Below are 24,551 nucleotides of genomic sequence, written 5' to 3' on the forward strand. Positions count from 1 at the left end.
AGACTTTAGGTAATATTAGCTTATACAAGGCAGGCGTAGATTTTTCTGTACATTAACAGCCTGCTAACAGTCAGGACTGTGTCAGGCTCCTTATCTCACCCTTACAGTGTTGTCCGTTGCTGTGTAACCCAGAGTGGCTCATTGTCACCACATCCCATTTCATCCATTGGGAAAAGCAACAGGGCAAGAGGGAAACATGTCTTTATTCTTTAAAGGTATAGTCTAGAAACGGCACATACATGCATTTAACTCATCCAGCTGGACAGTACTTGGTCACATGATTATCTATGATGTAAGGGGGACTAGACAATATATTTATTAATTTGTGTGACCTGAAAAGTAGAGTTTCTATCACTGTAGAAGGGAAAACACATTGAGGGACAGTATTTTGCAACATTGCCAAAGTTTCATGGTGTGTAGGACAGGTGTGTGAGAGAGCAGTGCCCCTCGATCATACATAGTGCACATAACAGAGTGATTTGTTCTAGTTGGAGGGCGAGGAAGAGAGCCTTTCAGAGGTGAAGTCCACTGGTTAGGAATGGAAAAGTAGAACTAATTTTAGAAAATATTGCTGAAAAGGTAATACTTTCCTAAATATTTAATATAATTGAGACAATGGAAGAAGTTAGAGAAGGAAGTATTTTAGATAGAAAATAGTGTTACCCACAGCCATGGTTTTACCAACAGCCCTGAGGTGAGAAAACCATGGCTGTGGATAACATCTGCTTTTCTGGACAGTAGGAATTATATCTATAAAAGTTGGTAAGCCAGAAGATTATGGAAGGTTATAAATACTAGCCAATAGAGTTAGGGCTTTGTTCTGTAAGTATAGAGGAACCACTGACAATTTCTGAACAAGGAGTTGAATTATGTTCATGCTTTTGAAAGGATGTCTCAGGGATCATGAGCACTGGTTGTTCTTTCAGAGGACCTGGGTTCAATTCCCAACACCCACATGGCAGCTCACAACTGTGTATAACTCCCAGTGCAGGGGATTTGACACCCTCATACACACACACACACACACACACACAGAGGCAGGCAAAACAGCCATGCAAAGAAAATAAAAATAGATAAATCATTTAAAAAGGGAGGAAAGAAACAAAGAAATAGCCTAGATGAAAGGACATAGTAGGGAGATAAGGCAGTTTAGTGATGGAATAATAGGAGCCAGAATGAAAGTCAGGACCCTGGAGAATAGAAGGATGGAGCTGAATGTGAGTCACCTAAGCCAAACGAGCTGGGCCGGAGAAAGCACTTTTTGGTTTTCTAAACTTTGGAGTAGGAAGTGTACTGTATCTTCATTCAGCCTGCAACTGTAGCCTCAATTTTGCTGACTCTGTGACTGGTCCCAGAATAGCTCACTCTCAGCAGGCACTTGTCACTTCCCCCAGCGCTGCAGCAGCTGTTGGCCCAGTAATGCCATGAATCTGTCTGCCTGTGCTGCCAGGAGAACAGCTGCCAGCAGCAGCTCGGGGTAGAGCCTGCTCTGGGATGTGGACTTTATTCAGCTTGGGACGGAGCAGGTTGGCCAGGGCTAAAGGCAGTACACATGGATTCATCCCACCCTTTTCCAGGCCAGCCTCTTACTCTGGCTCCGTTTCAGCCATTCGCCCCGGGTTAGGATGGTTATTTTGTTACAGCTTTAAGTGGCTGCATTTAGGAGCAAATGTTGCTGAACTCCTTATTTTCATCTTTTGGACAAAAAACATTTTCCACTGGAAGTCATTACCCTGTGGCCCTGTGACTCTGCTTTCTGTTCTTTGTTCCTGTTCACCTTTTGTCCTTCCCCACATGGCTCAGGGAAGATATCCTACTAAAGCCTGTCCAGCATGACTCATGTAAAATCTGACCTGATGCTCCCATTCCCTCTGCCCCAGTGAGAGAAGCTATAGACAGCTAGACTGATTATTCCACTCTACCTTCAGCTTTGAGATAGGTAATGTGGCCTCCCTGTCCCCTGACTGTTACAGCCTTGTTTGATTAAGAGCAGAGATAAAACGTTCTGAGAGGTAGGAAGCCTTCCTATGGAGGATGTTTTGGCATTTTCTTTGGCTCTCTGAAGAGCATAAATGTATTCCTCTTTGTTGTTGAGCCTTTGATTGTCTCTTCAAGTGGAATTTGTGTTAATATTGCCCCACAGGATTCTGAAGGATTCTAATTAATAATGTGCTGGCTTTTCTTCTTTTCTTTCACCAGGCTTTCTGTAAATTACTTTTCAGCTCATTTGGTTTTGATCTTCTGCTTTTAATAACTAATGTCTTTGTTTTAATTTGAGGTACTTTCTCTCCCCCACCCCTACCCCATGTGGAGGTTTAGAGAAACACTCTGCTTGGCTATCCTGCTGTGTTCCCTACACAGACCTTGTGCTATTTTATAGCCTGTTGTCAATATTTTCCCACCTTTTCCTTCTCCTTAATAAATATTTGTTGGACATTTTAAAATTATGTTCTAGACTCTTAGAAGAGGGAGCCCAAAGAAATTAAAGGGACTTTAACTTAGGACCCCACCTCCACCCCCGCAAAACAATATTTTCTTTTTTCTAACATTAAGTTAGCAGTACGTGAAGTTGGGCACATGGAAAGTAACTGCCTACTTAATGTCTGTGAGTTGTTACTCTTGGGACGGTCTCAAGAAAGCCTGGCCTTGCCATCTCATGAACTGGTAGGGGCTGGAGAGTTGGCTGGGCAGTTAGAGCACTGGTTATTCTTTCAGAGGATCCAGCTTCAGTTCCTACAACCTACATGATAGCCCCCACCCTCTGTAATTCCTGTTTCATAGGATCTGCTGCCTTCTTTTGACTCTGGGGCATCAGGCACAGACATAATATATAGACGGGCAGGCAAAGTAGTCAAACACACAAAAAATAGAAAACAATGAAATTTGATGGATATTCAACTTTCAGTACTCCCTTCAGTGAAAGAGTAAGTGCACAATCGATTAAGATTCATGTAGAGGCTGTGTTCTTGGTCTCAGGCCTAGCCTATGTGTGTGGAAGTTGCTGTAAGTACTTCCCTTCTTCCTGCTAGTGGGGTCTTCCTTCAGAGTCAAGTTCAGTCATCTGCTACTCTCACAAGATGACATTGGGTTGAAAAGCCATCAGCTGGCCATAGAGAACATTAGAGCTCTGGTTGCAAGAGAGAAAAAAGTGGAGAACCAGAGAAAACAGGTTCTCCTTGAGTATGGGATCACATAAGGAGGGCAGCAATAGGAAAGGTAAAGTTGCTAGAAGGGAGAACTCCTGACTTCCTGGGACTTGCACATCATTCATTCATTTTGGACTTACTTGGCAATTGTTTGTTTCCCCCAGGAAAGTTTTGCTCAGATGTAGTAGCATCTGGTGTTAGGCATGGGTTGAGTTCCCTTCCCTGTGGCTCAAGTTCCCTTTTTATTGAGAAATTAACAGGAAATTCCTTGGTATGTTTTCCACTAGCCCATTCCATATAGAACTTTAGGTGATGGTCCATCCTTTTTAAAGACGGTGTTGACAACTGGCAAAAGATGAAGAGACTGCAGAAACTCAGTCCTAAGTGAAACATATATTCTGCACTCCCTCCTTCTAAAGCTCAGGGGTCACTGCAGAAGAGGGGCTGGAAAGGATGTCAGAGCCAGAGACTGACTACAAGGAAACAGTATCTTCTAGTCACAGGGCAGCTGCACATCTCAACTCAATGCAGTTGTGACAATGTGTACAAGACCTCTGCAGACCAAATCAGACCAGAGGCCAACATGGAGATGGGCATTGGTCACAAAATCCCTCCGTTTGCCATGAAGCCAATAGCAGTTGTTAGGTGTTGGGAGAAGGAAAGACAGTTTTCTCTGCATATAGCTCCTATTAAGTTAACCATGCTCTAGTGGAAGACCATACACCCAAGAATATTTGGGCAGCACAGCACAAATTGGTCTTGTTTTTGTTTTTTTTTTAATGGTACCAAGTTGGGTGGATACGGACAGGAATAGAATAGATCTGGGAAGAGTTGGATGGGTGATGGAAGTGCATATGGAATTCTCAGAGAACTCGTAAGAAAATGAAAGGTGTTGGGAGGGCTCCTTACACAGGATAAAGGAGGATGGGAGTTATCAGAAGGCAACTTGAGTGTGGGCAAGACCAGTTGCTTGACCAATCTTTGGAACCGGAAAATAATTTTGGTGCAAGCCTTTTGGAAAGTTTTGCAACTTAGTAGAAAAACAAAACAAAGCAAAACTCCAGAGCTTTGAACCAGGTAAACTTGAGTCTAAACTTGACCTCTACTGCTTATATCTGTGTGACTTTGAACTAGTCATTAAAACCCCTTTCACCTTTAGTTTCCATGGGAAGTACTAGGCTAGCACCTGCACTTAGTAGGTACTCAGAAACTAGCTCATAGAATTACCACCACCACAGAAGAGTGTAGCAAGAAGCTGTTAAGATTTGTGCAAAGAGCATGAGACCTGAGTAGGAAGATGGCCAGTTCTATTCAGCTCTCTGCGGTCCATGGAGACCAGCGGGCCAGTGCAGCATCGAGTCAGCCACATGGGAAACAGAATATGGTTCCTGGGTTCCAGGTTTCAGGAGGCTTCCACACTTGTACTTAAATGGCCTTATTTCATCCTTCTGGGATAGAGAATGATAGAGGGCAGGTCAACAGTGAAACATGCTTTTATGAGCATTTGGGAGGATGCCAGACTTCCAAGAGCTTCCTATGCTTCCTAGGATCTGGCAGGAAAGGGTCAGCAGACCGCACTTCAAGCTTTTAATTCCCCAGGCAGTAGCATGCCCTTTGACAGGGGAAAAGGGAAATCTACGCCTATAAGTATTGCAATAAACCATCTCTGCATCTTTAATTCTTAAGAATTCACAGCCAATTAAATGCATTGTCTTTGACCCAGTTCTCTTTTAAAGACAAAAGCTATGCCTTGGAATTGGGAGCTGACTGTGTGAAGTGGGAGGGCTTCCAAAATAAGAAGAAAAGACAGCTAGCTTCTGCTAGACAGACTTTATTTTTTATTGTTGATTGGGGAAAGCCAGGCAGGCTGTAAGAGAATAATAGCACATATCCACACAGGCACATGAATCTAAAAATAGAATCCTATTTAAAGCAGATACCAGTAGTTTCCTGAGAAGGGAGGAAAGGTGGAATATTCAGGAAAGGACTCGTGCTTGGTTCAGTAACAGAAAGGTAGAAGATAGCACAATTATGTTCTCAATTAAATTTGGTCCCATGTTAATTGAAGTAAAGGCTTTAATATCTAAGTCCTGTGCGTGCTGAAGCATCATACTGTGAGGAGATACAGAATCACGAGGGAAGAGCTCAGTGTTAATGAAGAATTTAAGGAGGTTGAGGGAAAAGGGGGGGGGGAGGTTGGATTTTTCATTGCTGCAAGATAATTTTATTCTGTTAGCTTCTGTTTCTTCTACTAACGGACCCACCGCCCCCTGGGTTTGACATTCCGGAAGGATCAATGAAACAGGTTTGGATCTTAACATTTTTGGCACACTGATTAAGGAGTCAGGATTAGAATAAACCAAACAAACTCGGGTTGTATTCAGTGGTAAGATGCTGAGCTGTATTAACCTATTTCTGCTTAAGTGATTGGAACAGGGCATCCTTGCATGAAATTCAGACATCCCTCCCTGGCAGCCTCTGGTGCTAAAGTAGAGGTTGTAGAACAAGTCTGGCAGCTCTCAGTCTGAACCTTTGTAAACAACAGATGTTCCTAACTAAGTTCTAGGGGTGGAGGTTGAGGTTTCTGTTGATGCTTGAAATTCTTTGAATTTATAGCAGCGTCTTGGGGATTCAGCAAAAGGAGGAAGTTGTAAGGGACCAATTCTGCAATGTACAGGTGGAAATGCCTCTGACAGATTTCCTTGGAACATAAAGCGCTATTGAATGGACTCTGAATAGAGAGCGAGGCACCCAGGGAAGCAGGCACAGTTAGGAAGGCTGAGCTTCAAAGGTATATTGATTTCCTGCCTTCCTCCCCTTCAAGCTTGCTCATTTGTACACATGTGACTTTGTTCGCCCCTTCCTTGTATGGATAGAAATGTGTGCCCTTCCTACCACAACATATTCTGACAGCTGCACAGCAGAGACTTTCATTAGTACCTTCAAAGTCGTTTGCATCTTACAGTGTACAGATTTCTGGGTTATGGGCTTTTCTAGGATTTTCTTTTAAGGTCAGCATCTCACTCTTGAACCCATAGTCCTTCCTCCACTGCTTGAGTCCTGGGACTGCAGGCATGCACCACCACGTGGCACTTTTCTTGGATTCTGATCGTATTTTTTTGTACTTTCTCTGTGCTGATTTTGTGAGATTCCCATTACATCATTAATCACCATCAGTTGTAGATAGTAAGGCTCACAGCAGTTTCAGTTCTGCCCCCTCTCTTTCCTCCCTTCCTCTTGTGGCACTAGGGCTGTAACCTAAGGCCACACATATGCACATATGCTAAGCAAGTGCTCCGCCCTGAGAGCTTCCTTTTCTTTATCTCTATCACCCAAACTCCAAGTTCATGTACTAAAGCAAGATGACTTAGAAACCTTATACTTTACCATATAGTCGGGAAAATCAGAATGGAAAATAAAAGACTACAGTATATAATACAAAATTAAAATATGCTTAGAAAAGGTTCTCACCTTTAATAAAAGAAGAAAAGACAATATATCAGGTTTGGCCAAATGTTGCACTCTTGTTAGCCAGAAACAACTGTTTTCAAAATCTTTGGTTAAAAGCATTTGTCGTTTGGGGGCTATAACAATACTCTTATATTGTTAATGATTCTGGAAAGCAAGTCACTGGCTGTTTTGTCCAGAAGTTTAGGAAATAAGTAGTATTTCCTAGTTGGCTTATTTTTTTAAGCAAGCAAGCATTAATGAACACTTACTATTTGCTAGGGCCCTGCCATGAATGAACTATAACTAGATCAAGCTGATATTTTAATTAATGGAGGTTACTGACTAATGTGAAATAGTGTAAGTATGTGTGTGCACATTTTTATGTTCCAATAAAACATGGAGTTCAAGATAAGGAACCAAGAATGTTGAGGAATGCTTTTAGACACTGAGTGAACATTGGGCTGCATTTCATTATCAACAGTGAATAATTCTGCACAGATATTGCATAGGTTCTGGAGTCAGAGAGATGACCGACCTCCCCTTTTTTCAGGAGGCTCATGGTGCCGTGTGGGAGAGAGGCTTATATGAAAAAACAAAGTAACACATACTTACTGCCAAAGGAGAGATGAGGAAAATGGCATCACTTTCTTCCAGAATGGAATCCTTGATAATTTTTTTTTATTTTGACATATTTTATAATTATAGGACAAAATGTAAGAATAATACAAAATATCATATGCCATTTTACCCATATTGAAAGTAAGGTTAATATAGCACACATTTGCTTTGCATACTTCTTTTTCTTTCCATGCAGTTTACAGTGTTTATGTTCCTGAAACACTTCAGAGTAAGTTTGCCGACATGGTACTCCTTTATCCCTGTGCACTTCAGTGGGTGTCGGCTAAAACTGTTTTCCAACATAATCACAGTAGACCTGTCAAAATCAGACCATGAAGATCACCATGATAATACCTAAGCCATGGCCATCCAGAGTTTACCAGTTATTTGAATAGGAAAGTTCACATTGTGTAGGTCATAAGTTGTCTTGTCTCTAAATGTCTTAATACAGACTAAATCCCAAGTCCCTGTATTTTATTACACTGACTTTGTTTTTGAACATTTGACCCAAAAATTACTACTTAATTTGCTATTTCTGGAATGAATTCTTTTTTGTTTGTTTTTGTGGTTGTTGCGGTTGTTTTGAAACAGGGTTTCTCTGTGTAGTGAAGGCCGTCCTGGACCAGATTCGCCTTAGAGATTCGCCTGCCTCTGCCTCCTGCATGCAAGCATTAAAGGCAAGCATTGCCACCACCCTTAATTTTCTATTTCTAATCTTCTGATAATACCATCTGTGATTTGATTCAGGTAGCATGAGTTGATAGGAGTACCAAAGAGGTTACTGTCATGGTTTTCTCAGTGTGCCATGTCACTTGCTGGAGATTTACTGTTATTTGACCTTGAAGTGGTATCTTTCAGGTTTCTCTATTTTTGATATAATTCTTAGAGCTATTCTGTCTGTGCTTTGGAATTACAGGACATGTGGAGACATACTTTTCACCTGCAAATAAATACTAGTAGTTTTGGTCCTCTAAGTTAGTAATACCAATCTACTGGAGGAGAAAGAAGGTTATCCAAAAGTCAACTTCCCAATTCTGTCTATGTTTTTCAGGTGGGATTTTGTAGAAGCAAGTGATTTCCCACCATTTTTTTGTCTTGTTTATATCAATATGAAGTGGTAGATATGTACTTCCTTTAACAGTTTATGATCTCTGAATATTTTTATTTATCTTACATTCATGGTGTCCTATTTGGTTTCTGGAGTCAGGATCCTGTGACCCTGTGACATGTCTCCTTATTTCTCTGAGTGCTTTCGTACTGTGTAGAAAATGGTCCAGGCTCAGACTGAATTTTCCTTGTTTCTGCTCTAGAAGGCCATTTCTTTACAGAGTCCTGGTTGCATTTAGTATGGAATTAAATCTAGAAACAACAGTTGCTTATGCGTGCTATTTTTTACTGCAGTTTAACTATTTAGAGTATCTGTCAGCAAAGGTAGTAGACAGATGGGAAACCAATACCCAAGTACTTCTACCTTTTTTCTCCATTTATATTTACATGCTCTTCTGCTTCTGGCAGGATTACATCTGATAAATTCATAGTGAGCTGGAAATGTAAGTTGAAAGTGCATGTAATACACTTAATAAGCCCCATGACTTAGCAATAGAGCACATTCTGGAGTATTATTTACACTTGTGATCATATGTTGGCTACTGACCAGAATCACCAAAGAGAGTCATACTGCATAGAGCTAACCAGGCCATTTAAAATATAGTTTTTACTGAATGCTTATTGCTTCTATGCCATTATGAGGTAAAACGTTTTAAGCTCAACCATTATTAACCCAGACCTGTAGCAAAGCCTGTGGATTCACATTAATCATCAGCGCTGGTTTAGTGCCACCTGTTCCATTTACATGTCTCCACTCTGCAGATTTGCTCTTTTCTTCTGAGCAGTGAGGACTCTGCTCCTATTATCCACAATGTATTAATTAGATATTTACTCCTGGACTGCACAGAATGTGGTTTCAAAATTGTTAATTCAAACCTCTGAAAAACAGTGACCCAGTTACTAGTGACTTAGAGTATTCAAGGTTTTTGTCTCCAGCCAAAACATTGTGTTCAAAAAGTTGCTCCTAAATACTTTATCCTTTAAAGCTCAGACTTTCACTGTTTTGTTTGAAATAGTTTGTTTATGTTTAATTTTTCTTCTCCAGGTTGGGAGATTGATAAACTGTCTCACTTCCAAATCTTTTCTTGATGAGAGATAAAAGCTTAAGGAAGTGCTGGCATGGGCATGGTGGCACACCTTTAATCCCAGCACTTGGAGGCAGGGGCTGGCAGATCTCTGATTTTGAGGCAAACCTGGTCTATAGAGTGAGTTTCATGACAGCCAGAGTTAAACAGAGAAACCCTGTTCCAGAAAACCAAAATGCAAGAAGGAAACGAAACAAAACAAAACAAACAAAAAAAAAAAAAAAAAAGAAAGAAAAAGAAAAAAGAAAAGAAAAGAAAAGGAAAGGAAAGAAAGAGAAAGAAGGAAAGAAGAAAAGAAGCTTAAGGAAAAGCAAGGGACTTGCTCATCCATCCAAAGATTGTATCAGGATGTTAGCAGAAGTCAGTGATGGTGTCGTAGGGCAGATGGCAAATGTATCCAAGGACTGCTATGGACTTGTCTTCCTATCTCTGAGCCAGACGTGACTCTAGGACTAGATATTCTATGGATGTGGACCCTTTTAATCTTAGGCTTGTGCTGTGATTGTGTAGACCATTTACCAGGCTCTCATGTCATGTGATTGATGTAGGACCTTTTGCAGCCTTGATCTGGCCTAGGCCATCTCTCCATAGACCCCCTCCAACTCCCTGTTCTGATGCCCCTTACGTTTCCTTGTTAGCTTTCTTCACGGTGACATCGTGGCTTCTCTAACAACTCAGCTCATTTTGACCTGGTTATCTTCCTTCTCTCCGAGGATGGCTTCTGGGTTCTCCTTCCTATGCCTTACTTGACCCTCATCCCTCTACCTCCCACACTCATTTTCTTTCTTCTCCCTCCAGATAGCTGTAACCTGGTCAGTGCTGCTGTTTCCAGTTGTTCTGAATCTTGTGCAGCCTAAGTTCAAAACCAGATGGGCTCACAGCCTCAGAGGCTGAGCTGGTTTCTACAGCTTGGAAACAAATTACTAGAAAGCACCAGAACATTGTAGAGTATTTTGGGGTTTAGTGTTCTCAGTGGCACTCCTTCTTCTTCCATTCCTCCATCCCCCTGCCTCTTCCCTCTTAACCCTCACTATTCGTCCTTTGTATGCCTTCCTTAGCATAGTTCCCAGAACCTCCACTCTATTTTTATTCTCTCCACATGTTAATGGATTTAATCCATTATGTGACAACCAAGCTGGAGATGCTGACATTTTTCTAATTTTGCTGCTTTTGAATCTTCTATTTAGGACTATATTTTATGTCCTTTTGGTCATATAAAGGAGACAAGGCTCAGCTTCTCTCAGTGATCAAGAAGTCACCCACTTAAGAACAAAAGTGCCCTCCTATTGATTTTAACCGTAAGGGTATGAAAGGGGGCCTCCCACTTCCTGCCTGCCTGCCTGCCTGCCTTGCCAAGTGTGTGTAGACGCTTCCTACAGTTAGCAAGTGTGTCACTTAGGAGACAAGTAACATTGTGCCCACATCATTATTTTCAAAATCTTTCTTCTTGGAAATTGCCAACCACTTTCTTCCCATGTTCTTTAGAAGATTGTTTAACTCAGCAACTCTAGGCACTGTAAATAAAAAAGAAATCAACATAGTGGAGCTATTTATCATACAGATGCACAACAAAGACAGTGGCTGTCAGCTATAGAGCGTCAGGAAGAAGATAGTATAAATGTGGTAAACTTGGGATGTCTGCTGTGACCGGAGCACTGAGTACCTGTAGGGGTTGTCCTGAAAAGAGCTTCTTAGGGAATGGGCTTCCAGAAGCTCAGGGAATTCTGTACTTACGTGGAAGTTAGGAGATTTGTCCTTGATTTCTCTCTCTGGCCACAATTCCTTTGTGTGTGTGGTTGTAGTCCTGGAGAGGGGGGGGTGCTCCTCCATACATGGAGTATGAAGCCTAGAGATCAATGTTAGGTGTTTTTCTCTATCACTTGCTACTGGATTTGTTTGTTTGTTTGTTTGTTTGTTCGTTTGTTAAAGGCAAGGTCTCTCTGTGAACCTAGAGCTTGATCTTTTGGCTAGATTAGTTGGCTAAACAAGTTTCCAGGATCCACTTGTCTCTACCCACCCCAGTATTTAGGCTACAGATGCCCATCACCATCCTAGCTTTTATGTGTGTGCTGGAATCCGAACTCAGGTCCTGTGCTTGCACAGCAAGTACTTCATATCCAGTGGGTCATTGCAGGGCCCCTTCCCTCAATTCCTTTTCTCCGTCCTCCTTTCTTTCTCACTTCTGGCTCTGGATGAAAATACTTTAAGGAGAATTTTTAGATTCTTAAAAGGACCTGGGATATCTGATCATCTTCTGGAATTTAGGACCATTGGCTAAACTTTTAAACCATATGGTAAGCGGTAATACACAGGTCTATTCATAAGAATATGTGCCAGCCATGGCTGTCTACAACTGAAATCTATATACTGGAGAAACTGAGGCAGGGGAACATGAATTCTAAGCTAGCCTGGGCTACATAGTAAGACCCTGATTAAAATAAACAACTAACAAAACAAAACAAAGAACAGAAAAATACAAGGCAATGTACATTTGTATTATTAAGTAACTGAGGACATCCCTTTCAAAAACAAAGACAAATTTTGCTATATACAGTATAGCCTGTGATATTTTATTTTAAAAAATATTTATTACTGAGTTAATGTGTCTGTGTGAGTATGTGCATGTGTGAATGCCAAGAAAGGACATTGGACGCCCTGGAGCTAGAGTTACAGGTGGTTGTGAGCTGCCTGACGTGGGTGCTGTGATCCAAACTTGGGTCCTCTACAAGAGCAGTACTCACTCTTAAAACAGTAGCCATCTTGCCAGCCCCAGGACATTTTCTACTATGTTCTGTTATTCTGCTCTACTGTTTTCGAGTTTTAGAGGTTGGGGAGTAGAATACTAGTTTTAAATTTATTATTATTTCAGCTACATTAGTGACTCGTATCACATAGATTGAAAAGTATTCCTGTAAGAACATTAGTTCAAAGTGTTTTGGCAGTGTGCAGAGTTACCCAGAGTGCTTATTTAAAAAGGAAGATCCCTGGGCATTCCTCCAGTTCCCAGTTTAAGCAAGCACTCCAGGTGATTCTGTTGCAGGGTGATTTGGGGTCACTTAGAGAAAAGGCTCTCTTAGGAATTTAGGAGCCTGGCTGTCTAACGAGTCAGTTCACTTACGAGCTTGGACAGTAGATAACAGGATTCAAATCCTGATTGAGAATCTTCTGTTTCAGAATGACCCTAATCACCTACAGTGCCTCATGGATCTTCCCTAGTAGGCCTTGACAGTTCTCTTTTAAAAATGTTTGTTAAGGTTCTTATACAGCAGAAAACATTTCAACTGAAGCCACAGAATAGAGAATGAAGGAACTGAAAGGTCCTTTTACAGAGTGGCCGGGTATGGCACAACCCTCCAGTAGGTGCCCAAAGCCAGTCCCAAATTAGAATGGGTGGGATTCAAAACTGTTTTCTCTTCACTTGCCTTTCATGTGTAACCACATGCAGTGTGTCAACATGTTTCCTGGCGCCGCCAGTCACCAGCAGCTTTGCTCCCTCTGGGTTCATGGACCCTTGGTATTCCTGTTATGTGTCGTCTTAGAATAGCTCCGTGCTCCGGGCAGCTAAGCATTGTCCATTAACACTTTCAGCACTAGGTCTTTGTAGACACTAAGTTAGGCGTTCTGAGTGAAATGTAGTGACCATCACAATGAAATAAGAAATGGCTGCCAGTCAAGAGACCTGGGCTCTTGTCTTGTTCCACCACTATTTGTGTGACCTCAAGATCCATGAGTATCATTTTTCTCCCATGGAAAATGATGGGTTTGGTTTAGACTCTTCACCATCCTGAAAGTCCCTTCTATTTCTGAAATTGCATGATTCTATTTTTTGTGCCTTCTGGCTTTTTCTTTACACTTTAAACTTTTCCCCTTTCAAGTCTGGGCAAAGTTGGGTGCAGCAGATTTACTAAGCTTGGAATTTCCCTAGAATTGGCTGATAAGTTAATAGTAGTAGCAAGACTTATTCCTATTAGTGCACTGACATAGTCTAAGTGTGTCAAACATATTCATTGTCATATTTAGAGTATCCGAGAAGTTTAAAATGTATTTGTCTTTAGGAAAATTACAACTTCATTGAAGCCATTTTGTGAGTGTAGAGTCATTGAGTGGGCTGTCAAGTAGTAATAACAGGTGTTAAAGTGATAAGTATTGATGACATGGCTGCAGAACACTTCCTGTGGGTGAAACTTTTTAATACATCACCTCGTTTAATTTAATCTTAACAGGAGTCAGATGAGTTAGGCATTGGGTCTGTTGTTTTCATTTATACTTTTAAACAGGAAAAGAAACTATGAAGGCCACAGTATATTGTCACTTAACAAGATCACCTGGCTATCAAGTAGCAGAGCTGAATCTAGGTCTTAGGGTGCTTTATACAGAATACTTTCTCACTGGGATAGAGTCATTAGTCGTCTAAATTCCATAAGGAACTGAACTCAAATTTTGACCTACTAACCTGGAAACTTACTAGGGCATCCTTACACCACCAAGCCCTTTAAAGCTTCACTAATAAAGTACTAACCTAGCTAATAACATGCCTGAGTTTGGAGTGCACAAGCCAACAAGGATACAAATGCGGTCACTGGGCTGCTACTCAGAGAGTAAACACGAGATAACAGCACACGGGGAGTAGTAATGACATGTGAAGCTGCTCCGAGGACTGCATGACTCTGTTCCACTTACCTTTGCTTTCCCCATTGTTACCATGAGCCATAGAGTAAGGACTCCCATCCCAAGAACATACATTGGAAAGGGAGGTACGCTGTGGTTCCCCTTTCATACCAACGGGCCGTTAGTACTCAAGCTTATCCCCTCCTGGCTGGCAATCAGTCATTGCTGGCTATAGATCAGATTTCTGCACTTGCGCCTGGTGCCTGAGATGCCTGCTCCTAAAGGGAGCATTTGATGCTTTGAAATAGTGTGTGGCTTTCGGAATGGTGCCGTTCTATTTTGGCACACATAGGTATTTCATTCCCTGGCATAAATGACCAAGACTGAGCCAGACAGTGTGCCCCAGTCATCTTTCAAGGTTTTATTTATTTTAAAAATATGTTCACACATCTGGGCTTTCCCTATACAGTTGCCATTACTTACAGGGCTTCTGGTGACATCTTAATTAAGTAGAGAAGGAAAAACTGAAGATTTAATTGTAGAATTGTTCACAGTTCTTTCTACAGAACACATGGATCCAACTGAAAATGTAATGGTGGTGACGATAAACTGTCCCAGCCCAGGAGCCTCTGATTCCTGTTGTTTGCTTATTGCTCAAATCTTTGCTGTGCATTTCTGTCTCTTGCTGTATTTTAGTTCTGCCGATTATTTGTACTTCAGGCCTTTCGATGTGATCACTGCCTTTTTTGAGACATGGTATCATTGTATAGGTCTAGCTAGCATAGAACTTGCAGCAATCCTCCTGCCTCCCCCTCCCAAATTCTGGGATTATAGACATAAACTATGCCTAGTATTAATCCCTGCTTATTCCAGTGTGTCTTGAGAAGGGTCTGTCTAATGTCCAAATGACTTTCTAGAGATTACATAGAAGTTGAGTTCATAGTTTATGTTCTCCAGTATTAAGATTATATGTATAGCATACAAGAAGAGTTGAGTAAAGGAGGAGAAGGCCCCAGGTCTACAGAAGCCATAAAGAAGTCTGTGATAAGCAGACTTCTAATTCAGTCAAATGAGGCTTTCTCAATGGGCTTGTCTATATCTGTTTACACACAAACAGTGAGACAAAGAAAGAGAGAAAGAAAGAAAGAAAGAAAGAAAGAAAGAAAGAAAGAAAGAAAGGAGAAAAGAAAGAAAGAGAGAGAGGAAGGAGAAAGAAAGAGGTAAATTTCTAAAGCTCTCAGTCCTTGGGCGTGCTTCTGTCCAAAGGTTATGAAGGTTGTAGCTGAGCTCCATGGGACTGCTCCTCCACTGATGCAAAAATCCCATTCACAATAGCTCTTTCCCCAAACCTGATTAGAAGGGAGGGACAGTTAGTCTGTTTTGAGTAAGGCACATACACAGCTTCTTGAATCCTTTCTAATCAGCTGTCTAGGCAAGCATGGTCCCTAACTTGACAATTTGAAAGCTTATTTCTTCACTCATAACGTGTATTGGTTTTGCCTTGGGTACCTCTCTGTCCCTGTCTCTAAGCTCTCCTACTCTGATCTCATTGTTGGCAAAGCTGAAGCCACAGCTGTGATAAATCCAGAGAAGTGTGCCCACCCCCTGTCTGCCTGCCTGTCTTTGAAAGGTACCTCCAGGCTGCCACTGTACTACTGTATCACACAACCAGAAGCCACCATTACAGATGAAATCTTTTTAAGTCAGTTTCTGCCTTGGCAATTTAATTTTTAAATTCTCCCCTCCTTTTAACACCTTCCCTAGCAAATCCAATCCATCCTCTGGCTTATCTGGGTCAGCAAGGGTCTGATTTTATGCACGGCACTGTCAGACCACAAATCCGCTGCAGCTTTTCCTCTATGAGCTCGTCTGTTTCTGTCAGCATCAGCAAAATGCATAATAAAGAAAATAAGCCAGAAAGGCTAATAACACTCATCTGAATAAAATAATCTCTTTGGCTGCTTCAGTTCATTTCATTTTAATCAAGGTGCCAAGAGGGAATTTGGGTTTACATTTTTTTATTTATTTTATTTCTTTGAATTCAGCTTCTCTCTCGTCATTCGTTTGCTGTCAAACCATCACCAAATGAGCTCCTTTATCACGCACATACCTGCTCCTTTTCTCATTGGAGACTTAATAACATATATTGAGCGATGAATTTAAATCATTCAGAGTTTTGTCTGTCATCGCAGAACTGTTATCTAAAAGTGGGAAATTGTGTTCTTAGATGCATTGGCAGTTGCCAGCCTTTTAGAAACTGGCAGCTCTGGTGGGGACTCTGCTGTGGCTTTGGAAGTCTGGTGCTACAGGGATTCTGGGCTCCCTTTGAATTCTTTCTTGTCAGCCTCGGCACACAGTTCCCACTGAGGGACACAGGACTATTGTTCTACCTTGTCTCTTTGGGAAAGGACAGTGGAGTACTGAAGGCTGCTCTCCTTTCATATTTCTCTCCTGTCTTCCCAGAGACATGCAGCTGCTTGGTTAATTGCCTGTCGCTGTCTTCTCCAACTGCGATTTGCTGAGTGTTGTGCACTTTGAGCAGGCTGCGCTCTTGGCTGTGGCCCGGTGCCTGTTGCAGAGCATGTTGGGAATGGATGAAAGCTAAGTCCTCAAGTATTTGGAAATGAAAATACTAATATTTCTCCCATTTGCATAGTGTTTTGTGTTGCTAAAGTTCTCTCGCATCCATCATCTCAGCTGATCTACAACAACAGCCCTGCGGAAGGGCAAATAATAGACTGTAGACCCAGAAGGAAACCTCAGAATAGCAGTGCAGAAGCTCTAGCCATCCGAGCATCAGGCTTGTGCTCCAAGGGCCTTAAATGTAGCTGTGGTTAATTAATAGCCATCCGTACTGGAGGAGCTTCTGGGAGCTTAGCAGTGATCTATTGAAGCTGTGTCAGGAGCTAGGTGGGCACTGTCCACTCTGTAGATGAGCTGGTAGGAAATTGGTGGGACAAGTGTCTTTGTATGTGAGCTTACTAAAACAACTAGGAGATATGAGGGGGAGATAGTATTTAATATACAGATTTTATGATCGAGGGGCTGCTTTTTATCTTGGTCATCTTAGAGATCTTTTTAGTCATCTGTTCAGAAGTTTTTGAGCATCCATAGGTGTAATCTCTACTGAGGGAGAAAAACTGGGCTCCTGTCTTCAAACTAATGTTAGCGGTTCAGTTGTGCAGGTTTCTCTCGTGTGGTACCTTTGTAGTGACAATCTCTTTTGTAGTTGTACACTGGCTTGTGACTCTCTGGGTTTCCTTTCTTTTGACTAAAGTCATCTCTTATGCAGCACAGTGGTATTTTCTTGATCTTCCTCCTGAATTTTTTTAAGTAAGGAAAACACTTCTGGATACTTTGTTTGCTTTTTAGGGATGGGTTTAAGGAGGTTCACAGCTGTGTTCCAGCACAGTCCTAAGAGACGCAAACCCTTTTAAATGTCCAGGGATTGTACAGCCTGAGACTTGGGGTTGGGGACAGGAAAGTAAAGACAATGTACTAACAAATGTTAGATGGAAAAGATATATAGACAGATTTTAATCTCCTAAACAAATGAAGTTCTCCCAGTTTCATTGGCTACAAATCAAACAAGCTGCAGAACTCCTAGAGCAGGAGGCCGTCCTCTCAGAGCCTTGCTACTCTCCTAGGAAAGCATGTCTGACTGGCTTGCTTGTTTTCCAGCCTGAAGAGTGTTGCGGCTTTGTTCTTATCAGCCAGGAAAATTGCCTGTGTAGTGTACTTACTTCTCCCTTCTCCACAGTCTCTTCACCTTTCTTGTCCTGACATGGCCTGAAAAGAAAAAGCATCTATTTGTATGAGAATAGTGTCTGAGAAATAATTCAGATTTATAGAATCCAGACACTGCGTTAAAAGCTATAGTACTATTAAAAGACTGCAACTCCTGGAAGAAACGAGGTAGCTGTTGATACTGGCTTGTGTCTGCTGTTGTCTTCTGCGGCAGGGTCCTTCTGTGTGTCTGTCTGGTCAGCCCACACTAACTTCAGATTCTGACCCTTACACCTCTACCCTGGATTCGGGGATTATAGCCACCGTGCCTGGTCATAGACTAGACAGACACAGATAGAGAACACGATATTTTTAAACTACAGCGTTTTAGAGTTTATCAGAATCAGTCATTATGAACGATGAGGCTGTGTTTATGAATTAAGAATATTGATACCAGAATTATGACTAAAAGTAGTTTTCTGTAGTTTCCTCATCACCTTTATTTCTGTGTTTGGTTTAGATTCTTCACTATTAATAAAGTCCTGCAGGATAGAGATATGGCTCAGCCGTAGAGTGTTTGCCTAGAATGTACAAGGCCCTGGTTCAATCCACAGACGCTCTTGCCACGCCTCCAATTTTTTTTAATAGGTACTCTTGGTATAACTTCAAATTGATTGGGGTGTTTGCAAAAGAACAATATTTTGTTTTAAAATTAAGCCATTAATATTACCTAGAGACTATTCCCATAACATATTAATTGTGTGAATCCTAATGTTTAAAATAAGCATTGTAGCAACTGGATAATGAAATGACAAGACTCAGGTGTTGATTTTCTAGCTACCCATGGTCTCCCATGAATCTTGCATAGACCACTAACCTATCTGTGTACTCTCATAAGAAGCAGATAGAAACCAATTGTAAAATTGAGTCTCATAAAACCTCCCCTTTAAGAATTATGTGTAACAGCCTGACATATTCTTTTCTTACCAAGGACATGGGTTCTGCCAAGAGAAATGTCCTGAAAAAAATGTTAGAGTTTTAATACTGCATCTTTTAAAAATTTAACATTGTGAATGCATGTCACAGCATACATTGGAAATCAGAGGCCAACTTTCAGAGTCAATTTTTTCCTTATATTGTGGGATCCAGGGATTGAACTCAGGTCATTAGGTTTGCATGGCAAGTGCTTTTACCTACTGAGCCATCTTGCCAGACCTCTTTAAATACTACTTTTTAGGGGGTGGAGAGATGACTCAGCAGTTAAGAGCATTGGCTGCTCTTCCAGAGGACCCAGGTTCAGTTCCCCGCATCCACATGACAGCTCACAACTGTCTATAAGTCCAGTTTCAGGAGTTCTGACCCCCTCACATAGATATACATGCAGGTAAAATACCAATGCACATAAAATAAAAATAAATACGTTATTAAATAGTACTTTTTAAAACTGTGTGTTTTTCAGAGTATTGTTAACTATCTGTTAACTAATCTGGGGATTACTTTGAAAGTTTCCTTGAATGAAGATAGGATATCATTTAATACATATATTGAAATCTGTTACCATTGTGAAATTAGGATTATTTTCTACTTATGCCCCCACCCTGTGCTAAACATTTTAACGGAAATAGATTAATTATATCTCTTTACCCCCTTAGCTAGTGTATTTTTAAGTTTCCACAGAAGTCCATTTATTTCCCAAGAAAGTTAATGGTCACTATGGTTAGTGGTTAGTACTTAACATTGGCAATTTTGTCTGAAGAAGAATGGTGGAAGGAGGCAGGGCCAAGGTTAGAACAGTTTCAGCTTGACCTCACGGGGTTACTGAAGCAGCTTCTTAGATTTGGTCAGGTCAGTGTTTGGTTTGCTGGTGAGGAGTGTCCTGAAGCCCAGCGAGCTGTAACGACATTACTTGTTAATAGCTGTTGTTGCAGAAGTGGAAAGCCGCTGAGTTGAGTTCTGAGCTGACAGGTTGCTTGGCAGCCTCCAGCTCTGAATGGTGACAGTGCTCTTCTCAACTCACTACTTTTGTGCAAAGAATCTGAGCAGAGGGAGGAAGAGAAAAGGGCTGAGTTCACAGGTTTGCCTCCTTTCTGTGGCCATGTGCACCTTTTGCGGTTGCAGGCTTGTCCAGTGCCACCATTGCCATTCTGCAGTTGTCACTTAGACAGAAGCTCTCCCGTTTCTTTTTGCTTTACCTCTCCTCAGCTTTCAGATCACCTCTCGACAAGCTGTGAGCTATAAATTAAGCAGCAATGTAAAGTACATGAAAAAGAATGTCAAGTACATAGCATCCCTTAAGAAGGCACCATAATAGACCCTTTTTTCTCTCCTTAAAGAAACCCAACTTCGGGAGGTATAGCTATGTGTTCAGATTAGAAGTGCAGACTGAGCCGGTAACTGATGTGCTTTGGGAATCACATTGTTTGCATTGGAAATGAACATACAGGTTTAGAATTTATGGTCTTACCAAAGCATGAATACTAGGAATACATATATTCAAATCAGGTTACTTTCTTAGTAATATGGGACATGAGATAATGGTTCAGCCAGTGATGTCAAAAACCCCCTTATATGTGTTCCACAGAACTAATTTTTCATGGCACGTATCTTTGTGGACTCCTATAGTGGGCAAACTTGTAGAGGTTTTAGTTTGTAGTATTCCAGTGATTTTTATCTCTGATAAATTATTTTTTAATTTATTTTAGCTATGTATATGTACATGTATATGGGTTTGTGTACATAAGGGCAGGTGCCCATGGATATGAGAAGAGGGGTGTGATCCCCTGGAACTGGAATTACGCGTGGTTGTGAACTACCTGATGTGGGTGCTGGGAAGTGAAGCTAGGCCCTCTGTGAGAGTGGCAGGTCTCTTAACCACTGAGCCCTCTGCAGCCCTCCTGTAGAGAAGATCTTAACCTTGTCTTTAACCCTAACGGTAAGCCCAGTGCTCCAAGCTCCAAGTCTGTCTCTAGACTGTGGAGAAAGTCTGATGTGTCCCAGTCAGACAGTACAGAGCTGTGTTCTGACTTCCTCTTTCTCTTTACTAGTGTGAGAGTTTTAGTTTTCTAATCATGAAAACAGTGGTAATTGTGGATGCTTGACAAAAGACAAAAGGGAGGGAGAGGGAGGGAGAGGAGGAGAGAGAGAGAGAGAGAGAGAGAGAGAGAGAGAGAGAGAGAGAGAGAGAGAGAGAGATGCTGGAGTTTAACTGAGATAGAATATTTGAAGCTTTTTATCAAGTCTTCAGAAATGTTTCTGTCTTCCTCTCACATGTTTCCTTTTCCTCTTCTTGTTCTTTCTTACTCCCCTTTAGGGTTTTTCAAAAAGAAAAAATGTTGTGGTGTAGATGTGCTAGTCACTTTTCTTACTACATTCCTATTGTCAAACAATAACAAGAAGCAACAGCCAGGAAGTATTTATTTTGACTCCTGGTTATAGTAGGGCTCATCATGGCAGGAGATGCAAGCAGGGCTATTTGGTTGTGGGAGCATGGGGTTGCTATTGGCTCTTATCTCAGAGAGACAGTACGAAGTATAACGGCCTGTAGACCTTAAGACTCATTCCCACAGTGACTCACTTCCTCCTGCTAAACCCAACCTCCCAAAATGGTAGCTGGGGCACAGAAAGTGCAGAAATCTGGGTGCCCAGGGCTGGGGCACATTCAGACCACAGCAGTAGGCTTCAGGGAGGGTGCCCTGACGTCTGCTCCGGCTTTGATTATTGTGATTGTTGTGACATGGACTTTAATCATAGCTGCTAGCTCTACCTGCTTGCTAACACTAATTTTTTTCCTTTGATTTATTTCTCTGTAGGAAGGACCAGAATGTTCTCTCTCCAGTCAACTGCTGGAACCTCCTCTTAAACCAGGTGAAGCGGGAGAGCAGGGATCATACCACCCTGAGTGACATCTACCTGAATAATATAATTCCTCGATTTGTTCAAGTCAGTGAGGACTCAGGAAGACTCTTTAAAAAGGTAAATGGATAGCTGTTCCTAGTCACAAAGGCTCTTGGCTGGAGCAATGACATGACTTTGTAAATAAAAGAAAGGGTATTTTCTTGACTCACTTAACAGGTTTTCCACTGACCATTCTAGCCCACATACTCTTAAAACAAAAAAAATGAAGTGGCAAATGCTTTAACCTTCCTAAGCTGAATTGATACTCCCAGAAGACACAGCCAAGTGTCCATGGACCAGCAGCACTACCTACCAGCTTTATATATCGATGCTGTTCTGGCAGCTTCCTGTGGGCTTTGAAACCTCTAGGGACTCAGGGCTCTTTAGTGTTGTAACATGTTTTCCTCATCTAGTTCACTTAGTAATTCCTCCATGTTTATATTTTGAACTTAGCTTTCTTTCCAAGTTCTCTCTTAGCCAATTTGAACTCGTGGATTTGGTTACTCTTAGCGTGGACACCTCACTGCTTTCTGACGTTTCTTTGTTATCTCAATTTGTTGCATGTAGATTGAGCAATTAGACCAAGGAATACCTAAAAATAGTTGTCCTAATCTTAAGACATTTTTGTCAAATACTCCTTTTTTGTGTTAGTGTTAGAGCTAGCCTCTTGGGAAGCCAGGAACTCCCCTTTCTTGAACTCTCTGTGGAGTTGTTCTTTCATGAGGCTTGGTTTTAAGTGACAGCAGAGACCTGACTACTGTACATAGTAGCTGTCTTAGTCAGTGTACTGGTGCTGTGAGGAGACTCCATGGCCACAGCAGCTTGCATAAAACAGAACATTTAGCTGGGGCTGGCTTGCAGTTTTAGAGGTTTAGTCCATTTTCACCATGGTGGCACACAGGCAGACATGATGCTGGAGAAATAGTTGAAAATTCTACAGCCTAATCCATAGACTGCAGGAAGAGAGAGACACTGGGACTGGCTTGAGCTTTTAAAACCCATACTTCTCCAATAACGTCACTTCTACTTCCACAAGAATACACCTCCTAATCCCTCTCAAGTACTGCCACTCGCTAATGACCAAGCATTCAGATCTGTGAGTTTGTGGAGACCAGTATTAGTCAAACTCCATACATATCATGTCTGACTTTCAGTCTTTGACATTCCCCCAGAGAATTTCTAGAAAGTAAATGTCACAGAAATTCACAGAAAGTGAGCGTGTGTGTGTGTGTGAATGTATATATCTATATATAATGTAGATAGTATGTGGAGGTAGCGTGGTCGAGCGGTCTAAGGCGCTGGATTAAGGCTCTAGTCTCTCTGGGGACATGGGTTTGAATCCAACTAATAATATAGATAGTATATAATATATATATATTCACTGACTTATAGATAACATATCCAGAATTAAAATTAAAGGTTAAGTAATCAAAGAGTCCAATAATCAGAATTATCATTGCTATAGCTTAGCTCTTAATCAGTTTCCTACTTCTTAACATTGGAGAACGTTTCAGATTTGATTAGACTTGAAATTAGTTTAGCATTTCTTCCACTTTCACTGGCTGGCCTGAACAAAGGACTGAGTACTATACTGGGGTCTTAACTGCATCTATGAAGGAGCACTCTGTTTACAGGCAGGGTATTGAGGGTGCAACATCTGAAGAAGAGGAAAGGGTGACTGCCCTCAGTGCTCACTGACAGGCTGTTGTGACCCAGTCTAGTCACTGTGTTCTGTGATTAGAGTTTCCTTTGTTTTGGGTTGGGGACACTTTCTATCACCTCATGGTTCCCAGCATCTGCTCTGGCATACTTATTGTTAATCTGAATTTCTGTGTATCACACATTAATACATGTTTAGTAATATCAAATGGTAATGCATGTTTCCATGATTGAAAACACTTATTTCAGGCTGTGATCTCTTTTGCCTTTTGTGACCTTGACACCTCCTTATCTTAGCCCTGCAAAAGTTAGACTAGAAGTTTCCTCCTTCATTTTCTCTGTCCATTTGAGAACAACACTTCCATGAGAGGTATTTACCTAACTCAATTTCAGACAGTCTCTTGGCTTCCTTTTCTTCTAGCTTTAAGAGTGTATTAGTTCCTTTTCTGCTGCTGTGATAAAATAATACAGCCAAAGGCACCTTACAGAGAGAAGGGATTATTGGATATATGGTTCTAGAGCAGTAAGAGTCCATCGTGGTAGAGAAGCATACATTTAACATCAGGCATGGTGGCGGGAGCAGGAAGCTGAACGCTCACATTCCAATGAAAGTGTTCCAGAGGGTGAACTAGAACTGGAGTGAGACTTTACTCCCAAAGCCTACCCTCTATGACTACTTCCTTCCGCAAGGCCACAGCACCTAAACATCTCAAATAGTGCCACTAGCTGGGGACCAAGTACTCAAATGTCCAAGACTATGAAGAACATTTCCCATTACATCACCACAGACAGGAATAAGCTGAGAGAGATTTGTAACCTCCACATCTCAGAGAAGTCTGTAGTAGCAATAGCCAGATGCCAAAACCACTTGTGTCCTGGCTTCTCCAGTACCCATCTCCATTTCACCAGAGACCTGGGGCATGTCACCTTTAGAGGGAAAAATCCTTCCACTTATGGCATTACTAACCAGCACCTCTGGGCTTACCTCTATAAACTGTGTTCCTATACTTCTGATAGAAGGAGGAATTCACTCTCAGGATTGTTTATAATACTTTGTAGAAGAAAAACCAACATCTGATAAGTTTCTAGTTAAGTACATTTTCACAAATGGAGTACACCTACATAACCAGTTCTCTAGTCAGGAATCAGAACAGTTCAGTACTCCAAAAGCCCCATCTTCCTTTCCCAAATTCTGAACCCCTAAGGACAGCCACGTCCCTGATTTCTAACAGCAAACTTTGGTTGTGCTTAGATTCAT

The 24,551-nt window shown here is 41.5% G+C and overlaps 1 protein-coding gene across 2 annotated transcripts in view; it reads left to right on the forward strand.

Annotated features, from left to right (window-relative positions):
* Srgap2 (SLIT-ROBO Rho GTPase activating protein 2) overlaps window positions 1-24,551 on the forward strand; it is a 220,975-nt gene that overhangs the window by 92,465 nt on the left and 103,959 nt on the right. The window contains exons 2-3 of one of the 2 annotated variants that reach the window (XM_032914706.1): window positions 16,478-18,388; window positions 21,550-21,712. In XM_032914706.1, coding sequence (XP_032770597.1) covers window positions 18,327-18,388; window positions 21,550-21,712 — 225 coding nt within the window. In that variant the 5' untranslated portion in view covers window positions 16,478-18,326. The remainder of the gene's footprint in view (window positions 1-16,477; window positions 18,389-21,549; window positions 21,713-24,551) is intronic. The other variant, XM_032914707.1, reaches the window with a different exon arrangement.

This window comes from Rattus rattus, chromosome 10, assembly GCF_011064425.1.
Source record: "Rattus rattus isolate New Zealand chromosome 10, Rrattus_CSIRO_v1, whole genome shotgun sequence".
Taxonomy (NCBI): Eukaryota; Metazoa; Chordata; class Mammalia; order Rodentia; family Muridae; genus Rattus; species Rattus rattus.